This window comes from Ailuropoda melanoleuca, chromosome 2, assembly GCF_002007445.2.
Source record: "Ailuropoda melanoleuca isolate Jingjing chromosome 2, ASM200744v2, whole genome shotgun sequence".
Lineage (NCBI taxonomy): Eukaryota > Metazoa > Chordata > Mammalia > Carnivora > Ursidae > Ailuropoda > Ailuropoda melanoleuca.
This window is the reverse complement of record NC_048219.1, coordinates 109,505,550-109,526,071: the sequence shown is the minus strand read 5'-3', so window position 1 is coordinate 109,526,071 and position 20,522 is coordinate 109,505,550. Positions and strand designations below refer to the sequence as shown.

The 20,522-nt window shown below is 38.1% G+C and overlaps 1 protein-coding gene across 1 annotated transcript in view; it reads right to left on the bottom strand.

Moving 5' to 3' along the window:
• THSD7B (thrombospondin type 1 domain containing 7B) overlaps positions 1-20,522 on the bottom strand; it is an 848,738-nt gene that overhangs the window by 529,191 nt on the left and 299,025 nt on the right. The window contains 1 exon segment of the mRNA XM_034654492.1: positions 13,833-14,078. Coding sequence (XP_034510383.1) covers positions 13,833-14,078 — 246 coding nt within the window.

Sequence of the window (20,522 nt, the reverse complement as noted above, 5' to 3'; positions counted from 1 at the left end):
GGTTTCAAACAGAGAGAAATGACCAACTTTTCAACCTCCTTGATATAGAATATTTCCACTTATTTGACCACACTGGGATAAAGGCCTACACATTAAAAATGAGTTAACAATGTGTCACTACACTTAACTGATGAGTACTTTTTTATACATGCAGAAATGTTGTTATTTAAACTGACTTAGGAATCTATCTTCCCGGTTTATAACTGGTTAAGATACATACCAATAGACACAAACACACACACATAAGGGGAGAAAACACAACAGAGTGTGTACACAACCTCCTGAAAACAAAACAACCATAACAACACTGCACTCGGTGGTGCCTGGGTGGCTCAGTCAGTTAAGTGTCTGCCTTCGGCTCAGGTCATGATCCCAGGATCCTGGGATCAAGCCCCACATTGGACTCCCTGCTTAGCAGGGAGTCTGCTTCTTCCTCTCACTCTCCCTCTGCTAGTGCTCTCTCTCTCAATCTCTCAAAAAAAAAAAAGAATAAATAAAATCTTAAAACAACAACACTGCACTCAGACCTGGAGAATTATTTCAGACAGAATTTCCTTTTGGGCATTATTACAACATTCTTCAAGCACACAGCATTAATAGAACCCTACAGCATTCACATAAATACCAATAGTCTCATTAACTTCTAGAAAAATAAACAAAACCTAAGAACATTCTTGTAATGGCTGTCCCATTTCAGATTTGAGGAAAAATTTCTCAGCTTTGTGATTGCTTAAAAGAAAAAGAAATAAATAAAACAGCAATAAAAATAAGTGTGTGTCACCAAAACCCTGGCCTTACAGAAACTAGCATAAAACTGCAATCAAGTCAGCGACATCAAAATAAGAAAGCAATATCTAAGAAACCTAATAGCAATCAAACTCCTTCACAATGCATGGCATCACTCTAAAAAGCTTAAGAGCTGACAATCATAAGTCTTATAAAAAGCCCACGGTAGAAAGAGGATTTGGACAACACTGTGGAGTTTGTTGGGACACAACTGTCCTCCCTCTGCTTCCCTGCTTCATTTTCGCATGGTTCTCCAAGGCTGGAAACGTAGTCAGTAGGCAGGGCAAGACTTTGGAGTGAAGGGTACAGGTCCTGCCTAGGCAGTCAATACAGACAATAATTTGTTTCCAATTCTTGGGCGTGAGAGACCGAGAAAAGTTTCGTCCTTCCCAGAGGCAGGCCTTCTCCAGAGGTCAAGTTCTGAAGCCTTTTTCTCTTCACTCAGAGTTCTCACCCTGTTCACCATGGTCACTCAAGCAGAAGGCTTGTCCCTCATGTATCTGAGTCTCAGTCTCAGGGCAGGTGGCTCCATATTCTAGGGTAAGGCGCTATAAGGTAAGGGTTTTAGCGGGGGGGGGGGGGTTCCCAAGGGCTTAGTTCAGACCCTCTTCTCCACAGGTTCCCTAGCAGAAGAGCTCCCCGGCCATTAAGAAGGGGGTCAAATACAGCAACTGAGTAGGGGACTCCCATGATATAATTAGCAAATAAGGTAGGCAAACAGTGGAACAGTGTGGTATTCACAACAGGCATGATTTACAGCTCAACTAACCTGTGCCCTCCCACTTACCAGGTACCTGTGACCTTGGCCCAGTTCTGTTTTCTCATCTGTAAAATGGGTATAATAATGCCAAATGCTGAACATGGTACATAACAAATATTCAATGAATGCTAACTTCCTTTCTGCTTACGTCCTTCTACATGTACGTTTTGGTCCTTGATTCTACAAAACACACACACACACACACACACACACACACACATTAACGTTTTATGTATGAGGATTTTATTGATTTCATCAAGTCCTAAAGTTAGAGATTCAGGAATACCATGGCCAAACTTCCAGCCACCAAAGTTCAGCAAAGAGCATAAAAGAAGAATAAAGTTCAGAATTACAGCAAGTCATGGCAATTTGTTTGCTTGTTTGAAAGGACTGGGCTACGCTGTATAAATAGCTTTTTCAATTAATTTATTGTGATCCTAGAAGAATTAGCAATGGAAGAATTTTGGAACTCATTATGGAGAAAAATGAAAAGTTTAATGACTATGGTTTTATATAAAGTAACAAAAACCCTATTGGTAGCTCATTAACCAACGACACACAAATTCCATTCGCTGGCAAATGACAAATTCTCTAAAGAAATATAAGGCATTTTTCACTATCTCTATTGTTTTCCACCTCAGAGAAAACACCAGCCCAGCAAGCAGCAGAGGGAAAATGCTCACCAGGAAAGGACATCTATAGTCCTTTTTTAAAATGCCCATCTTTCACAGTCTTTCCTCATCCTCTTTATTTGTTTCAAAAGCATTACCTATGTTTAGTCACAAATCACCCCGCAACCATGAAAACTGAACATCCAGAAATCCCTCAAACTGGGAAAGCATCTCCAGGGACTGACAAAATGAGGAATCAAAGGAGTCTTCCTGGCTAACGGTACTCGCTTTCTCTTTTAGAAGCTGTTACAGCAATGGTCCTCCAGCCTCCAGCCAAGTTGGCTTCCTGACTGCCTGGGACATTCTCTTCCACAGTGAAGTCCTTGTCAAAGACCTTTTCCACCCTCCCTCTCCCAAGTCTGATGCCTTTTAACATACCCTCATTTTGTCCTTTCGGTTAGGAGGGAAATATGGGAATCTCAAAGGCCAGAGTCCTACCTCCCGTAGGTATAGGGCACTTTGAAATCCATTGTGGAAATGCCTCAAGTAGATTAAGAGCCACGGAATGAAAGACACTAGTCAATTCTCATCCTACAAACGTGCAAGATCCATTTGCTTTTTCCAAAGGCTCTGGCTGAACAAAACAGCCAAGGCATTAATTTATTTGAGCTCCTAGAGTATCATGACATATCCTTCAAGTAATAATAAAAACGACCAATACCTTCTGCATGCGCACTCGGTAAACTAACAAATTGAGGTGTGTAACCTCATTAAATCGTCCCAACAACCCTATGAGGAAAATATGCCCCCCCATTTTTAAATTTATTTTTATTAATTTTTATTATTTTTTTTATTTTTATTTTACTTATTTATTTATTATTATGTTATGTTAGTCACCATGGAGTACCACATCAGTTTTCGAGGTAGTGCTTCCAGTGCTCCTTGCAATACGTGCCCTCCTTAATACCCATCACCAGGCTAGCCCATCCCCTCACCCCCCTCCCCTCTAAAACCCTCAGTTTTTTTCCTGGAGTCCACAGTCTTTCATGGTTCATCTCCCCCTCTGATCCCCCCCCTTCATTTCTCCAAAACTTCCTTCTCCTAATGTCCTCCATGCTATTCCTTAGGTTCCACATATAAGTGAAACCATATGATAACTGTCTTTCTCTGCTTGATTTATTTCACTTAGCATAATCCCCCTCTAGTCCCATCCATGTCAAAGCAAATGGTGGGTATTCATCCTTTCTGCTGGCTGAGTAATATTCCATTGTATATATGGACCACATCTTCTTTATTCATTCATCAGTTGAAGGGCATTTCGGCTCCTTCCACAGTTTGGCTATTGTGGACATTGCTGCTATGAACACTGGGGTGCATGTGCTCCTTCTTTTCACTATGTCTATATCTTTGGGGTAAATACCCAGTAGTGTAATTGCTGGGTCATAGAGTAGCTCATTTTTTAACTTTTTGAGGAGCTTCCATACTGTTCATCAAAATAAAAAGCTTCTGTACAGCAAAGGAAACAGTCAACAAAATAAAGAGGCAACCCATGGAATGGGAGAAGATATTTGCAAATGACACTTCAGATAAGGGCTGGTATCCAAGATTTATAAAGAACTTCTCAAACTCAACACCCAGTAAACAAATAATCAAGTCAAAAAATGGGCAGAAGATATAAACATAAACTTCTCCAATGAAGACATACAAATGGCTAACAGACACATGAAATTGTTCAACAGCGTTAGCCATCAGGGAAATTCAAATCAAAACCACATTGAGATACCACCTTACACCAGTCAGAATAGCAAAAATTAACAAGACAGGAAACAACAAATGTTGGAGAGGATGTGAAGAAAGGGAATCCCTCTTACACTGTTGGTGGGAATGCAAGTTGGCACAGCCACTTAGGAAAACAATATGGTTTCCCCTTTTTACAGATGGGATAACNACAACAAATGTTGGAGAGGATGTGAAGAAAGGGAATCCCTCTTACACTGTTGGTGGGAATGCAAGTTGGTACAGCCACTTAGGAAAACAATATGGTTTCCCCTTTTTACAGATGGGATAACTGGAATAAAAAAGAAGTAATTATTCGAAGGTCATATAAGTAATTGGAAAAAACAAGGTTCAAAGTCAGATTTATCTGACTCTGAAGCACATCTTTTTAATGAAATGACAAATAGATTAAAATAGTGAATGGCAAATCAAAGAAACTTAATCAAAGGATATAGAAAATAAGTTCAGTTGGCAATAGGTAGCTACCTGCCCAGACATTATGAGGACAAGTAAATGTTGGCTTTGGTCTGAGGAAGCGTGTTCTGGACTGAAGCAAAAAACAAAAACAAAAACAAACAAACCTCCCTCTCCCTTTTTTGGTGACAAAGATATTGTCAGTGATCACTAACTGATAGTATTTGACACTGCCAAAATATTTTTTTTTCTTTCAGTCTCAAACAAAAAATACATTTTGAGAATATTTTACAGCCAATTTATAATTAGAGCACTGTGGTTACATAGGGTCAAATTTTAGTACTTTCAGGATATAACTGTAAGTTAAAAAGAGAAATAATAAATAAGCCAAATAAAACAGTCTCTAATTGTAAAAATTAAAATTCTCCCTAAAAGTTACAAAAGACAACTTTTTAAAGAGGCCCGAAATCATATTCTCCACATTGTTCTGTGGCAATTCTGAATCTTAGGTAAACTTGTCATGATCCATTCATGTGAAACCTCCAACATGCACACTGTTAGTGAGAGAGCATACTGCCAGCCACTCTGGGACCCCCAACCTCTGAGAAGGGAAATGCTAATAACTCAATAATGAATGCACAGGGAAAACAACTCATGCAAGGGCATTTTATTTAACAAACAGATCTGTAAGAGAGACTGAAGGCAGGGGGGGAGCTAAAAAACAGGAATCCCTAGAAAGAGAAATAGGCCTGCCCAAACAGTGAGTGAATCACTTTTGCATCCACACATCCATTCATTCTTTCTTTCAATAAGTAATTCCTGAGCTCCAAATGTGTGCCAGGCAAGATTTCAGACAAGAGAAATGCATAGCAGTGAATAAGACAAAGCTCTTGACCTTGCGAAGACTGTCTTCTAGTGGGGCAGACAGACAGAAATGCATCATCCATAACATGGCATTAGACAATGAGGAGAAGAGAGAAATGGATGAGGACAGCTATTTTGGGGCCATGACCAGGAAGTCTTCGGAATCCTGAAGAACATGAGGGAATGAGCACGGGAATAGGAGGGGAGGGAGCATTCTAGGCAAAAAGAGGAGCATGCCCAAAATTCCAGAGAGGAAGAGTACTCGGCACTTTCTAGGACATCACAGAAGCCAGTGTGTCCGGGCCAGGTGGGTCACGATAAGAGGAAAAGGAAGTGAGGAGTAGTCAGGAGTCAGGCTATAAAGAGCCTTGTAGGCCAGAGTTAGGAGTGTGAGTGTTATTCCAAATGTGCTAGGAAGTCATTGCAAAGTTTTGAGGAGGACAGTAATTTGGTATGATTTAAATTTTTAAAGGATCACCCTGGCTACCAAGTGAAGAAACGACTATGGAGGATGTAAAGAAGGGAGACAAATTTGGAGGACTTTGCTCATCTGGGAGCGATGATGGTGGCTTCAATGGGGGCGGTCACAGCGAATGTGGTGAGAAGTGATGAGGTTCAGGATATACTGTGAGTTAGGGAAAGCTTCTAATGGATTAGATATGGATGAGAGAGAAAGGGAGGAATGAAGAATGATTCCAAATTGTTTTTTCCCCAAGTATTAGCATCACAACTTGTTGGCACTGAATTCTTAAATGAGACAACTCAGGAAGGGGGACAAGAACCCAAAGATCACGGCAATCGTGTATTGTAACTGTGAAATTCAGTTTTTCTTCATTTACTTTCTAGAATCTGACTTCCAAATCCTTCTCTCATGCCTGAAACTCAGTGCCCAATCTCTTCATATGTTCCCCATAATGTAGGTCTCCTCTTAGGAAATGGTCAGAAAATGTATCCACGTGATACATATTAAAAGTTAGGCATGCACTTGTCATGATGAGCACTGGGTGATGTATTGTGAAACGCTGTATTGTGCACCTGATACTAATATAATACTGTATGGTAACTATACTGGAATAAATGAATTATATTTATAAATAAATATAATTTATTTATATATAAATTATAAAATAAATTATAAAAAAGTTAATATTAAATATGTTATCATCAAAGGAGGTATATACAGCTTAAAGAAGAAACCAAGATTATATCAAAGAGAGAAATTTCTAATGGTAGAAATACATATTCCCATTACGAAATATCAGAGACAAATTCTGGACTAGGAAAAGCAATTCAAGGCCCCCAAATTCAATTGCTGAGGTAACCAGCTTGTCTTCCAGACAGTGGTGTTGTCTAATTCAAGGAATCCTGTACTCAAACTATTCTTCAAATGGAAGGGGGGAGGACAGAAGGAGTAAGGAATGGATTCATTGCTGTGAAGCAATGAGTAGAGACATCCTAAATTAGCAAAGCCAAAATTAGAAAAGTAGGCACATTTAGTGACTATTTTTAAAAGACCTCCATCCTACTAATGTGACATAAAGTGATTCTAATAGCAACAGGATGGCAGGCCCATCAGAATTTTATAGCAACCTCTGCCCTTCAGAATGTATGCTTTATCACTTTACAAGGCTTAGAAGTGCTTACAAAGTGCGGATTTCTTTTCTCTTTCTAAAGACTTGGATTTAAAGCAAAGCAACATGGAATAGAATGTTAAGTGATTTAATGATGACAGATTGAAAGAATAATTGCATTAGTTAATGGTCATGTTTTGACTAAGCACATATAGATTTGCAAACACTCTTGGAATTGAAACCCTAGTGCAAGGTATTCAAATTAAATGTGTGTATATTAAAAATCAGTGTACTGCAGCATGACTAATTTATGATAATGTCTGTTGTCCTTTTAAGGTTGCAAATGCATTTAGAAAAGAATTAACTTGTCATTTTTTTTGCTGAACAGACGACCAAAATAAAGGGAACAGATCAAGCTTTATATATTTTATGCTCTAGTAATTTTTTATTGAATAGAGTGGGACTATTGATTATGGAAAGCTACTGTGAAGTGCGGAGCTCTTTGCCCTTCAGCAGATGGCTCCGCTAGCCAAACTCCACATATGTATTATGGATAGACTTCTATCGCTGTGCTCAGCACTTAGCAGTACGTTAACTTTCTCACACTAACAGGGGAACAAATCTTCCATCCAAGAGGACTTAAAGTGGCACAATGGGGACTCATGAAACAATATACACCAGTAAAAGACAGACTCAATAAAAAGGCATCAGTCTTCTTCTGTTGAAACAATTTATAGATTCTTTGAAACTATAGTTTCTTGTCTAAAGCAGAGTCTCCTGAGGGCTCCAGGTCATGACTCCTTTACTCCTCAAGTGCTACAGAAAAGCTGCTTAATTAAAACAGTTAAAAAAAAAAGAAAAAGAAAAAGAAGCATCCTTAATGAATCCATTAATTCATTTCAAAAATGCATTGAGTTCCTATAGGTACAGGGTGTTAGTGCTGTGGCAGATGATCAATGGGGGAGGATACAGAAGATGTGGCAGGGGATATGCATGCCGTGCTGTTCTGGAAGGCGAACTTTACAAATTCAGACGGTGATCTCATCCCTCACCCTTTCTCAGGCTACTCTTATAACCTAATGAAAACAGAAACTTCTTATCTGGAAAACCAGACACACTGTTAGCAGAAGCAAGGCGGCCATTGGGGACCATGTCAAATCAAGCTTCATGTGCCCATCCCTGCCCTGGGTAGATGTTCTTATTTAATCTCCTTGATGATGCCAGTTTCAGCTGCCCTTTATAAGAAACGACTTTGAATCCTTCACACATGTTATATAATAAGTATAATCATGGAAGAAAGTATCCTGTGCATAATATTGTTCTGGAACTGCACTACATACGAGCATTCATTCATTCATTCATTCATCCATTGTTTTCTGAGCATTTACGATGAACCAGACATTTTTATAAGTGCTACCCATTCTAGGAAAAAAGTAAATAAACAAAAAAGCCACATTCTTAGATATGGGATGATCTGAAAGAACATAACCAACTATTAAACACTCTTAAAGAACATGGTCATCGTGTTCTGGATACTCTAGTTTTTAAAGAGTAATGTTATAGAGAGTCCCTGACTTACAGCAGCGCAACTTTTTGACTTGTCATGGTGTGAAAGTGATACGCATTCAGTAGAAACCATACTTTGAATTTTGAATTCTGATTTTTTTTCACCTAGCAATATGTAGTCCAATACTCTTGTGATGCCAGGCAGTGGCAGTAAGCCGCAGCTCCCAGTCAGCCACATGATCCCAAGGGTAAATTACAGATACACCTGCAACCATTCTATATCCATACAACCATTCTGTTTTTCACTTTCAATATAGTAGTCAATAAATTACATGAGATATTCAATATTATTATAAAAGAAGCTTTGTGTTAGATGATTTTGCCCAAGTATAAGCTGATATAAGTGTTCTAAGCACATTTAAGATAGGCTCGGCTAAGCTATGATGCTTGGTAGGTTACGTAGAGTAAATGCATTTTTGACTTAATAATCTTTTCAACTTTTCGAGAGATAACTCCCTCATAATTCAAAGAAGATTTTTTTTACAAGATTCTTAAGATGCATGAACTAAGTGAACACAGACTGAAAGTTTTCTTGTTTCCTGAATTCTCCAGCAATTAGCACAGTGACAGGCTGAAGCAGGTGTTGGATCAACATTTCTTCACAACACACCAACCCTGTTCCAGCACTTACACAATTCCAATGGGCCAGGGAAGCCAATAACCAAGCCAAGTTTTGCCTGCTGCCATCCGTTTCCTTCGCTCTATCTCTGGCTTCAGTATCATCTATAAAGATCCATAAATGAAACCCCAGAGTTTTCTAAAGGAAAAAGAATTTTATCGAGAAAATCTAAAATTGGGTTTAGTGCCTTAAAGAGATGTTAGGGACAAACAGGCTGGCCACAGGGAGTTGTTGTAGAAACAAATCAAAGTAGTCTGCAGAAGACCCAGATACAACTCTCCGTATAAGTCTGCACAGATAGATCATAATAAGGATAAATTCATACATACCAGAGATAAGGAGGGATGGATTATGAGAGCCCAGTTATTCAGTGCCAGACCCAAGAACTGAGACAATGTTTTACAAATGGGCTTTTCTGTGCGGTTTTATCACACAGGATATGTAATTGTATCAACCATACAGCTTCTGCCTCCAGATCTTCTTAGGAGTTTTAGTCGACATTGGTCACTGTCACCTTTTAATAGTGCTGCCTTTTATTCAATTTCAAATTCTAAATGGTCACTTAAGAGGCAGAACAGCCATTTTTTTGCATGAAAATTGTTGTCTCCTGGTGAAGTAATGGAAGTTGCTGGTGGGTCATCCGAGGTGTCACTTTCAAGAAAGATGTTGACATTTTTCAATATTCTCGTATGTTACAATGTCTTCGGCCAGAATGGGCTGTCTAGGTAAACACAAGGGAGCTGGAACCACAGTGTGGCTCAGGTCATGCCTCAGTTATCTGGCATTAAGCATTTAAAATGCTTTCCTTATACTATCTAGTAAACAGGGCCACATTATTTATAGTCTTAGCCTGCTTTTCATCATCCTCTGAGTTGAGAGGTAGGACCTAATACTTCAGATGTTAATCAGGACATAAGAAAAGACACAAGTACCAAGGTAGTTTATAAAACACATACCTTTCAATGTTTTGAGGTAGAGAATAACATAATGCCTAAGATCATGATGCCTAACGACAGGAGATAAACACACCAAGAGAGAAGGTGACAAGTGACAAGCAGATTCCTCCTGTCTCTCTCATTTCTACGCCCACCTCATAATATACAATGTGAGTGCTTAGTGTTATGTTGGAAGGGGACATAAACTTACAAGTAGACTGTGAAATGTGGAATAAAGGGGTTTCTTGGAGTCTATAAATGTCTTGGTTAAAAACATACTGTTGAAAAGAGAAGTAAGGCTATACTATGCTAACTTCTTTATATAGTTCTATAATTTCCCATGGTAGCATAACATAGACTAGCTTCTGTCTCCTTTCAAGTTTACGTAAGTCAGTTGCCCCAAGGAACTCAGGGAGCACTTCTAGAATGGGCTCCTTTTGGTCACCATTCCTTTCATGGGAACACACCTTAGGGACTGGCACTCATAGTGTTTAGAGCTAAAATGCTGACCAATGGAGTCCAGATGCTAAGATGCTAAGAAGAGCAGCTCCAAAGCTAGGTAACTAAAGAAATTTTTGAGCAATATTAATATGTAGGACCTAGGGTACTTCTCTAATTCTTCCCTTTTCCTGGAATATTCTTCCCCTAGCTATCTGAAAGGCTAATTTCCTCACTTCCTTCAAGTTCCCCCACCATATCCTGCTTATTTAAATGAGACTTCTGTAATGACCCTGCTTAGGTCTGTAACCTGAGCTGACCCCACATCACAGCACCCCAGCAACCCTACTGTAATGTTTTTGTTTTCTCACAGCTCATGCACACAGTATATAGCTTATTTATTATACTTATTTGGTGTAACTTCACTAAAATTTAAGCCCCATGAGGGGGAGAGGATTTTGACTATTTTGTTCTCTGAGATATCACAAACATTAAACTTAATGCTTGGGACACAGCCAAGAGGTCAACGTACATTTATTGAATGGATGAACATGTCTCTTTTAGCACAGATGGTAGAAGGGTAAAAGCCAAATTGCATTCTGAGAGAGTTTAAAAAAACACTATGAAAAGTCACAGAAATGTACATTTTCCTGCTGGGGAGAAATATGGTGAATTAGATTGCTTGAAGTATAGGAATTGCTCTTGAATTCTGGGAAAGGAGAAATGGGCATTTTTGTTTCCTAATAGATGTTCCCATTTCCCTTGTTCACAATGAATTTTAATCACCAATGTCACACTAGAAACAAAAGTTAGTACACAGCCTTTATGCTTTCCTATGGTAGAGGCCACAGCTCAGATTTCAGACAAATAAGAATGTCAGCCAATGTTAATTCTGTTGTTATTTATGCATTCTCCTGGAATCAGTCGCTAACACATCATTCTCCCTAGGAAACCCTGGTTGGTATTCAATGAGTTTTCAAGGACTCCTATTTCCTACAAATTCACTATTTGAGACGGTTTTTAAAAAATGTCAAATTCAGTAACATTTTCAAACAGCAAAACTAGAGGGCCAGGTTCATTGCCAATGAAATTTGTCAGACCTATTTTCAGATGTTAAGGTTCAATCAAATGAATATCAATAAAGAAATTCACCTTGGGTACATCCTGAATTATTACCATTCTACATTATTTTGTTAGAAAACATGATACACATAAACACACGATTATGTGTATACATACCCTTATCTGGGTGTGTGCCTTCACTATGACCATCATGAAAGTAATGGAAAGAATATTGACTTTGAAGCCAAAGAGACTTCAATTCAAATCTGAGCTATACCAATTTGCATCAATCTTACCACAAAAGTGTCCCATTTTGATGATAAACTTAATGTTCTTCTAAATAATCTTTGTTAAATCTCTGACATAGTTATTGGCCAACAGTAGGTACTCAATAAAAGGTAGTCATTATTTAACAAATGTAGATGCAATTCAACTTTCTTCTGATTATCAGAGAAGAGCTGCTCTGATTGCCAAGAGAGTGTAAGAATTTTTAACAAAGAGGAGAAAAAAAAAAAGGAGGGATGTCTATAAATCAACATCTGAAAGAGGTCACTAGCCATTTCATGAAAGGAATGAAGAAAAAAGGGATCAAAGTCAAGTTCATCATTAAACCCAGATTCTACTTCTGGAAGCCTAACATTCAGAACCCTTCTGAAGTATGCCTCCATAGAGAAAAAGATTTCACACTACCCAGAAGAAATAATTTCCTACGCCATTAAATTACTACAGTATGCCTTCCAAGGAAAGGAGGGATTCCCTTTCTGGAGGAAATGAACAGACCTGCAAACAGCAACAAGGGTTGCCATCTCTGTAGTGCCTCCTATGCGCTGAGCACCGAGACTGACATTTTACATACCTAGTCTGTATGTATTCAGTCCTCAACACAGGCAGTATAATTAGACACATTTTATTGAAGAGGGAAATGCCTTAGAGAAGTTGTACAGCTTGCCCAAAAACACACAATTAATAAATGATAGTGATGAAATTTGAATCCAAGTCTGTTCAAAATCAAAAGGAACAAAGATCTCAAGCTTTATGTCATTTCCAATCTCATTTCTCCCTCAATATCAGTGTTTTTTCAAGAACAGACACTTACTCACTCAACACAACTAGGGANATCAAAAGGAACAAAGATCTCAAGCTTTATGTCATTTCCAATCTCATTTCTCCCTCAATATCAGTGTTTTTTAAAGAACAGACACTTACTCACTCCGTGAATTCCGTGAGACAAAGTTAATCTGTAAAGGATCATAAACTACGTCTACCTTTTCTGCTTTTGAGGTACTGAATGATATGAATCTAGGGGTCATCCTGGTAAACGAACAATCAGTATGTAAGGAGCTGAATCTACACTAATTTCAAGGGTGAAGTGGAAGAAGGGAGTGGCTAAGATTCTGACAACTTACCCTGTTATCCTCCAGCCCTGCCTCACCCCATATAAACATAATTTCAGATGTAAGGAACAGCTAAGCCCATCAATAATGCCTCCTGAGTTTGATTAATTGATTAATTTCTGCAAGAAACTATCATTTTTTTACCTCCTTTTACTTTTCACTGGGGAAGTGGTTCTTGAATCTTACAAACTATAAGAAACTAAAGGAAAGGTCTACCTTAAATAGCTACATATTTAACAGACAGAGCTCAGGGCAGCTATCCAGCAGAAATTACCACAAATTTATTCCCAAAAGACTTCTGAATAGCTAGACAGCCCCAAATGACTTCTGTCATTATCAGACCTGCCCTACCATGAGCCAACAATCCAGAGAAAAATACACTGGAGGCCTTCACACCAAGGGCTATACGTACAGCCAGGCAAAATATAACCAATATAAAAATATTAAAATATAGCTACTAATCTAGGTCAAGCCTTTTCCTGACATCCTCTGGCTCCTTAGGGACTCTGCATTAGAAACAATGCCACAGGGTAGCAGTAACCTCTAGAGACAGAACTGCATTAGAATCAGGGCGTAGCCACCCACTATCTATGTAACCTTAAAAACTATTTAATCTAAGCATCAACGCCCTCCTCATTTGCAAAATGAAGATGCTACGAATAGCTTCCTAGGTTGTCATAAAATTTAGGTGTGATATGTCAGGTAACGATAACTAAGGGTTATTGAGCATTTATTATGTGCCAGGTGATGGATGAAGTAAATACTGCTAGTAGATGAGTAAACTAAGACACTAGACTTAAGTTACTTGCAGAAATTCACAAACTTAGAAAGTCACAGAAATAGGATTGGAGCCCAGGGAATCAGCACAGCCCATGCTCTTAACCCACTGTGCTGTACTGCTTCGTGTGGATCTCGATACTGAGTAAAGACTCAGCAATTATGAGTCGCAGCTACTGTTATATTGCTAACATCCCTATCCCACATAGAATGAGGTTACACAGAACACTGAATACTCCTGCCAGAGAATATGCAATACCTGGGGCATGGCTGCAAGAGTTCTTCAACAATGCAGGCCTCTTTCTCGAGAAGTTCAGGGCATTCCTTTCCACCCCCAATAGCAACGTGCTTCACATTCCGGCTCCTGCTCCTAAATCCTGGTGAGAGACTTCCTGAACGACACGTCTTGGAGCAGGGGCTCCAGGAGGACCACTCAGTGGTTTCACAGTCTTCTGGCATGATGCAGGACTGGACAGTCAAAGGGAAGGAGTCTTGCACGCAAAGGCTGAAGGGACAAAAGCAAAAAACAGTAGGGCATAGATTAACTGGATGCAACCAACGTTATGATGTGCCTGTTACAGGGGGNGAAAAAAACAAAACAAAACAAAACACAAACCTGAAATTTGATATGCGCTTTCAAATAGGATTTTAAAAAAATGTTAGAGGCCTCATGACAAAATAATGAAAATAAGACTGTATGCTCTGTTTTATCTGAAACTGTGAAGTTATTGCACTCTAGCAAGACGCACATGTAAGAGGAGTCCACCCTGAACTTTGTCTGAAGCATTATCAGAAATAAGTGAGGCTCTTCTACTGTGCTTTCACCTCCGATATAACCTAGAGTTGCCATTTGTTGACTGGTTCCCAAGGTGTCACACACTCCACTGCATCTCACAGGCACTTTCTCACCACGATCTCATGAGTTTATGTATCATTATTTCCATCTGTAGAAAATAGACCCAGGAAGGCTACATCATTTGTCTAAGGTCAAACAAAGGTACAGGTAAGCTGTCGAGTATTAATCTATCCATTCTTTTACATACTAGGCTGTGAAAAAATAAACCAATGTGCTATCATGTCTCCCCCACACTGCTGGGCTCTGAGCATCAATTTCCTTCCTTGCGAAATTCAGGTGCTATCAAATACTAACAGTCTAATTGGGAAACAGGTAAATAAAAAGATAGGATAATGAGATGAATTCAACATAAAAGTGGTTATAATGATGAGGAGAAAAGTTGATGAGGCAGTGATGGACCACCTAGGAAGGCCTGGGAGCTGGGGGGGCAGGAAGGGAGGTTCTAAGAGTGAGGACGTTAGAGCTGCATTTTTTTTAAAGATTAATGGGATATAGAAAGAAGACTTATTTTAGGCCAATTAAATAGCATATTTGAAGCCTTGATATGAAACTTTGTGAGGATGGAAACCAGTGGTTTGCCAGTGCTGGATGTACTGTTTCACAAGAACTAACTATTAAATTTTCAGGAATTTTGCAAGCCAGATGATTTCATGCAGGTAACTTAAAATTGGCCATGGTAGGAGTATTTACACAACAGAAATCAACAAATGCTACAAATCAAGCCCCCACCCCCACCCTACCGGATGCCCAACCCCCAAGAATGGGGGTTAAACATTTATAAGCACACCAAAGGGGGTAAGTAAAAGCCGATTTGTCATCTGTCAAAAATTTGTCAATTTATAAAGCATAAAGTTCAAAGAGAAAAGTAAATAAATATCAGGTATGTGGGTTCTTCAAAAGTATGTCTGGAAAGGCCTCATATCATGGGCTAAAAAATTCAGATGTAATTGAGCATTAAATAAATTTAAGTGGAGGAAAATAAGTTAGACTCCTATAGGAAGTAATACTTCGCATATTAATCGGCAGTCTTTTTTTTTTTTACCACTTTTTTGTTGTTAGCATTTCCTTATTCTATCAAAAGCATCCATGACCTTGGGGAAGAAAAGGATGATTCTGACAGGAATATAAGTCAATATATGTTCAAATATTGACTTCCAAAAGTGAGCCTGTGAAAACTGGTGGAGTACTGAGCTATAGTCAGAATTTGGTAATGGTTCCTGTGCATGTGTTTAAAAAGAGAGAAGTATTAAAATGATTCTATGTTTCTGATATACAAAAATATGTTGATAAGGGAGCCACCAAGAGAGAAATGGATTATAGAAGGTGATGTGCAGAGGAGAATAAAACATACTCAAATTCATGCAAATTATAGTGAGATTTCCATACTGATATCCTTCATGAAGCCACGGAGAGTTCGTGTGGCTTTCAGAAGTCACAGTGACACAAGATGAACCTTTGGTTGTATATATGTATGTGTGTGTGTGTGTGTGTGTATAAAATCTATTCAGATCATATTATTCCCTTCAGAGTGAAAAAGGCAATGTATACCTCATTACCATTACTCACTCCAATGTAACATTTTGTGAGCTTCAGGTTAAGACAGTGTAGGAAGAGCCTCTCTTGAAAATGCCCCACCTACATCAGAGTGTACTATCTCTGTGCATGGTGGAGGTAGGGCGAGAGGACCATCTCTTTTGGTGTAAAACACAACGGAAACATGTTGATCAAAAAGTTTCTAGGTTTTCACTCTTCAGGAATTGTTATTGTCTTCCAAATTCATATACTGAAACACTAACTGTCAGTACATCAGAATCTATGCATATTTGAAGAGTCTTTAGAGAAGTAATTAAGTTAAAATGAGCTCACAAGGGTGGGCCCTAATCCAGTATGAATGGCCTCCTTCTAAGAAGAGCTTAGGACACAGGCACACATAGAGGGAAGACTGAAGACAGAGAGAGAAGACAACAGTCTACAAGCCAAGCAGAGAGGCCTCAGAAGAAACCAACCTTACCGACACCTGATCTCGGATTTTCCAGACTCCAGAACAGTGAGAAAATTAATTTCTGTTGTTTCAGCCACCCAGTCAGGGATACTGTGTTAAGGCAGCCCTCGTACTGTAATACGGAATTTAATGGAGATTTTTTAGTTGTGTGTTTTTAGGGGGGAAAAAAGTCTCAATTTCCAAGACAGCCTTTCCTCTTTCTTTTATAAAGAAGGTCCCACACTATGCAGTTCTCTGTCTACAGCTGAAGTGGTGGTTTGCTTCTTCCCATTTACCAGCTTTCACTCTCTGTGGCTCATGTCCCCCAAAGTGACTTTCCTACAGGCTCAGTAGACTGGATAACAAGACTTGCCAGGATTTGCAGGGACTTTTACATTTTTGAAAAGGGCTCCTAATTTTTGGAATTAGGAAGAGCATATGTTCCACTGATCACATATTCTCCTATTTTTAATGTTATTTTCACAAGCGTACCTTCTTGGTTAAAGTAAAAGTCCACAGAGGGCCCTGCTCTATTCTGATCAGTGAGATTCCATTTTACTGGAACAGGGGGACAAGCACTAAGTGGTGAATAAGGAATATCTGGGTCCTGAATTTTGCATCACAAAACATTAGCACAACCTTAGTCTCTCTTGGCTACTTAGTTTCATTATCTGCAGGAAAAAAGAATAGTAAAATGTGATTTACTCACCCCCACCCACCATAATCATAGTAATTTTTAGTATAAGTAGAATAACCTTATAAACTAAAGCCCGTAACAAATATTATTGTCTACACACAGAAATGGAAATCAGTCCTTTCATAAAGGTGGTGTGTCTTTTAATAAAACAGACATATACTGTGGATGTGTCTTTTTAAAAAAAAGATGCTATGGTAATTATAGCTCCTTGACATTTACAGAACATGTTGTCATTTGTAAATTACTTTGTAAGTATTCACTGTAAAGGAAATCTGAAACAAAAAGTACTCTAGTAATTCTTACTTCCTCTGGAAATGGAAAGAAATCTCTTTATTTAGAAAACAAGGACAGAAACTCCCAGAAAATAAAACTCAACAGAAAAGTATCTTCCCTTCATCAACACTTCAGTTACTACTTTAAGATAATATTAAATATCCAAACATTCAGAAAAGTAGAGAAATATAATGCATACTCCTAGACTTTACTAGCAAAGGTTAACATTTATGTCAGGTTTTATAAAATAAATAAAAAATTACAAATTCAGATGAAGTCCCCTGTCTCCCTTGTAATCCCATCTCTAGCTCTCTCGTCCAGACACAACCACTATCCTGAAATTGATTTTTATTATTCTCTACAATGTTTTTATACTTTAACTAAATATGTGTATGTTCATAAATATCTATAGCATTCATTGTCTTGCATGTTTTTAAAAGTTTTACTTAATTGTTTTATTAAACATACTACTTCCGGAAATTATTTACCTCACTATTATGACTTCTAGATCTATCCATGTTGATAAATACAGATAGTGTGCATTTTTATTAGTAATATTCCAATATGAGTACATAGCAATTCATTTATTAATTTTCCCATTAGTGCACCTTTTGGTTGTTTTAATTTCTTGCAAATCTACAGCATTATGCATTGAACCTCTTTTTATATGTCTCTGTACTACACATGTGTAAAATATTTTCTTTAGTATATTTGCCCTGAGTTAGGCCATAAATAGTCATATAGCAAATGTACTAGGTATTGTGAGATTTTTCCTTTCTTACATGTTCCAAAAGGTATTATAAGACTTGGTGGGGTTTTTTTCCCAAAATATTCGAAAAGTACACTTGCTTTTTGAGCTTACCATTGAGTTTTATATTCCTCTCACATCTTAAATGACTATTCAGACATCCTATCCTGTGAACTGGCCATCCACACTGTTTGTCCATTATGGTAGACTGACTAATGCTCACCTTTTTCCCAAGATGGGAATTCCCCTATCCCTTGCTTCCTTGTATAGACCTGGCTGTTCGTTCTATGAAAGCTGACTGGAGGAAGGGACTTGTCAGGGCACTCTCACAAACTATATATGGATTTTCACTCACTCTGCATGTTCATGGAATGATTTTCACACTTACACTACATTCTGCAGGTAAAGGGGTAACTTTTAGGCCTATTGAAGACATTTATCCTCAGAGTTACTTAGTGCCTATAACTGTTAAGTCTTCCAAGAATCTTGTATTAGTCAGAATCCAATAGGCTATACTGTGGTAACAAATCCTGAAATCTGAATGATTTAACAAAATAATTGTTCATATTCCTTCTGTATACAGTTCAGTGTAGACTGTCCAAGAAGGCACTCTACCTGAAGACTTAAAAGATCCAGTTTGTGTCCATCTTATACATTCACCATCCAGAATACATGACTTTCAAGTTCACCTTTAGAAAGGAAAGACAGAGTAGGGGGATGGCCCAAAGTGATTTATAGCTTTAGCCTAGAAGCGGCTTACATTACTTCTGTCTACAATTCATTGGCCAAATCAGTCAAATGGCTCCACTGTAACTGCAAAGAAGACAGTGAAATGTCTTTCCACGTGCTATGGAAGAGGCAAAAATGTGATAAACACATAGCTTTGTGTCTCGTACATCTGTGCCATGTAAACGGATCTGCTTCTTGCAGAACTTCCCACTGAAAGGGAGCTTTCAGCTTTTTCCACTCTGCTAGGTAAATTACGGCTCATCCATCTGCTTTCCAGCTCCCAAAATTTGTTGACATTTCTATTTAGCTGTCATATCTGTTCCTATTATATTTGTCCTTGAGAGTTTATATCTTTTTTATTCCTTTACTGTTAGTTAAGTGGGGTTCTAGAATATAGCAGTGATAAATGATTATGTTCGTTTTGCCATATTTAGCAAGAAGCCTGAAAAGTTACTTGACACAGAGCTTTGTTAAAGGCACATAATGATCCAATCTATAAGTTAACAAATTCCTGAGGAGCCAAATCTACTCTACACATGGAAAAACTACTAGCTAGAAGGAATTCAACATGTACGAGTAAAGAATCATATTGTGGAACTATTTTCATTTCCATTAATCTTATTCTACGTTGTGTAATATTTATTTATAAAATCTAATACCTCCAAAATATGCTACATAGTTAAAAAATTATTTTTATAGAAGTGAGACTGCAACTAAGTGGGGCCATTTGGAAGCACAGTTATTCTAATTATTTAGCAAGAACACTGCTATCCATATGGTAGCAGCTTACCCAAATGATAGCAGACTAACAAGGGAACGGTTGCCTCCAGAGCTTACAGATTCTAACTTAGAGAATGACTGCAAGATCACATCATGAAAATAACACCAGGGAATAAAAGGTGAATGGGAAATGAAGAGAAATAAACTAAAACTGTGAAAGGCTTAAAAAAAAAAGAACACATTTGGGAAAACAGATAGAGTATATGCCATCTATTTTAATGATTTTGACTCCAAACTGGTGGCATTTTTCTGCCACACATCAAATTAACTGGGATATCTGAAAAGAAAATAAGAATTATAGCCTGAAGAAGAAAAAACAGGCACATAGCACATCTTACATGAACTCCCTGGAGAGAAAGTGGACTAAAATGTCTGCAAGACAAATTTAAAAATGTAAGAATTTAAAATTACTGGGGCGCCTGGGTGGCACAGAGGTTAAGCGTCTGCCTTCGGCTCAGGGCGTGATCCCAGCTTTATGGGATTGAGCCCACATCAGGCTCCTCCTCTATGAGCCTGCTTCTTCCTCTCCCACTCCCCGCTTGTGTTCCCTCTCTCGCTGGCTGTCTCTATCTCTGTCGAATAAATAAATAAAATCTTTAAAAAATAATAAAATAAAAAATAAAATAAAATTACTAAGAAAAAATACTAAGCATTACTGAGAAATTTTAGCTGGAAGATTATGAGTTTACTTGTTTTCTATAACCACCTTACTTGGCCAAATGAACCTCAGGTAAATGATGTCTTGTTTAACAAAAATTATGTTTATGTTAGGTTAGAATATATTACTAAGAGGGCCGTACTTAAGTTATTTAACTTTTTTTTTTTCTGATTCTCAATAAAAATAAAACTAAGCTATTTAAATTCCTTTCCATTTATTTTTTTCCA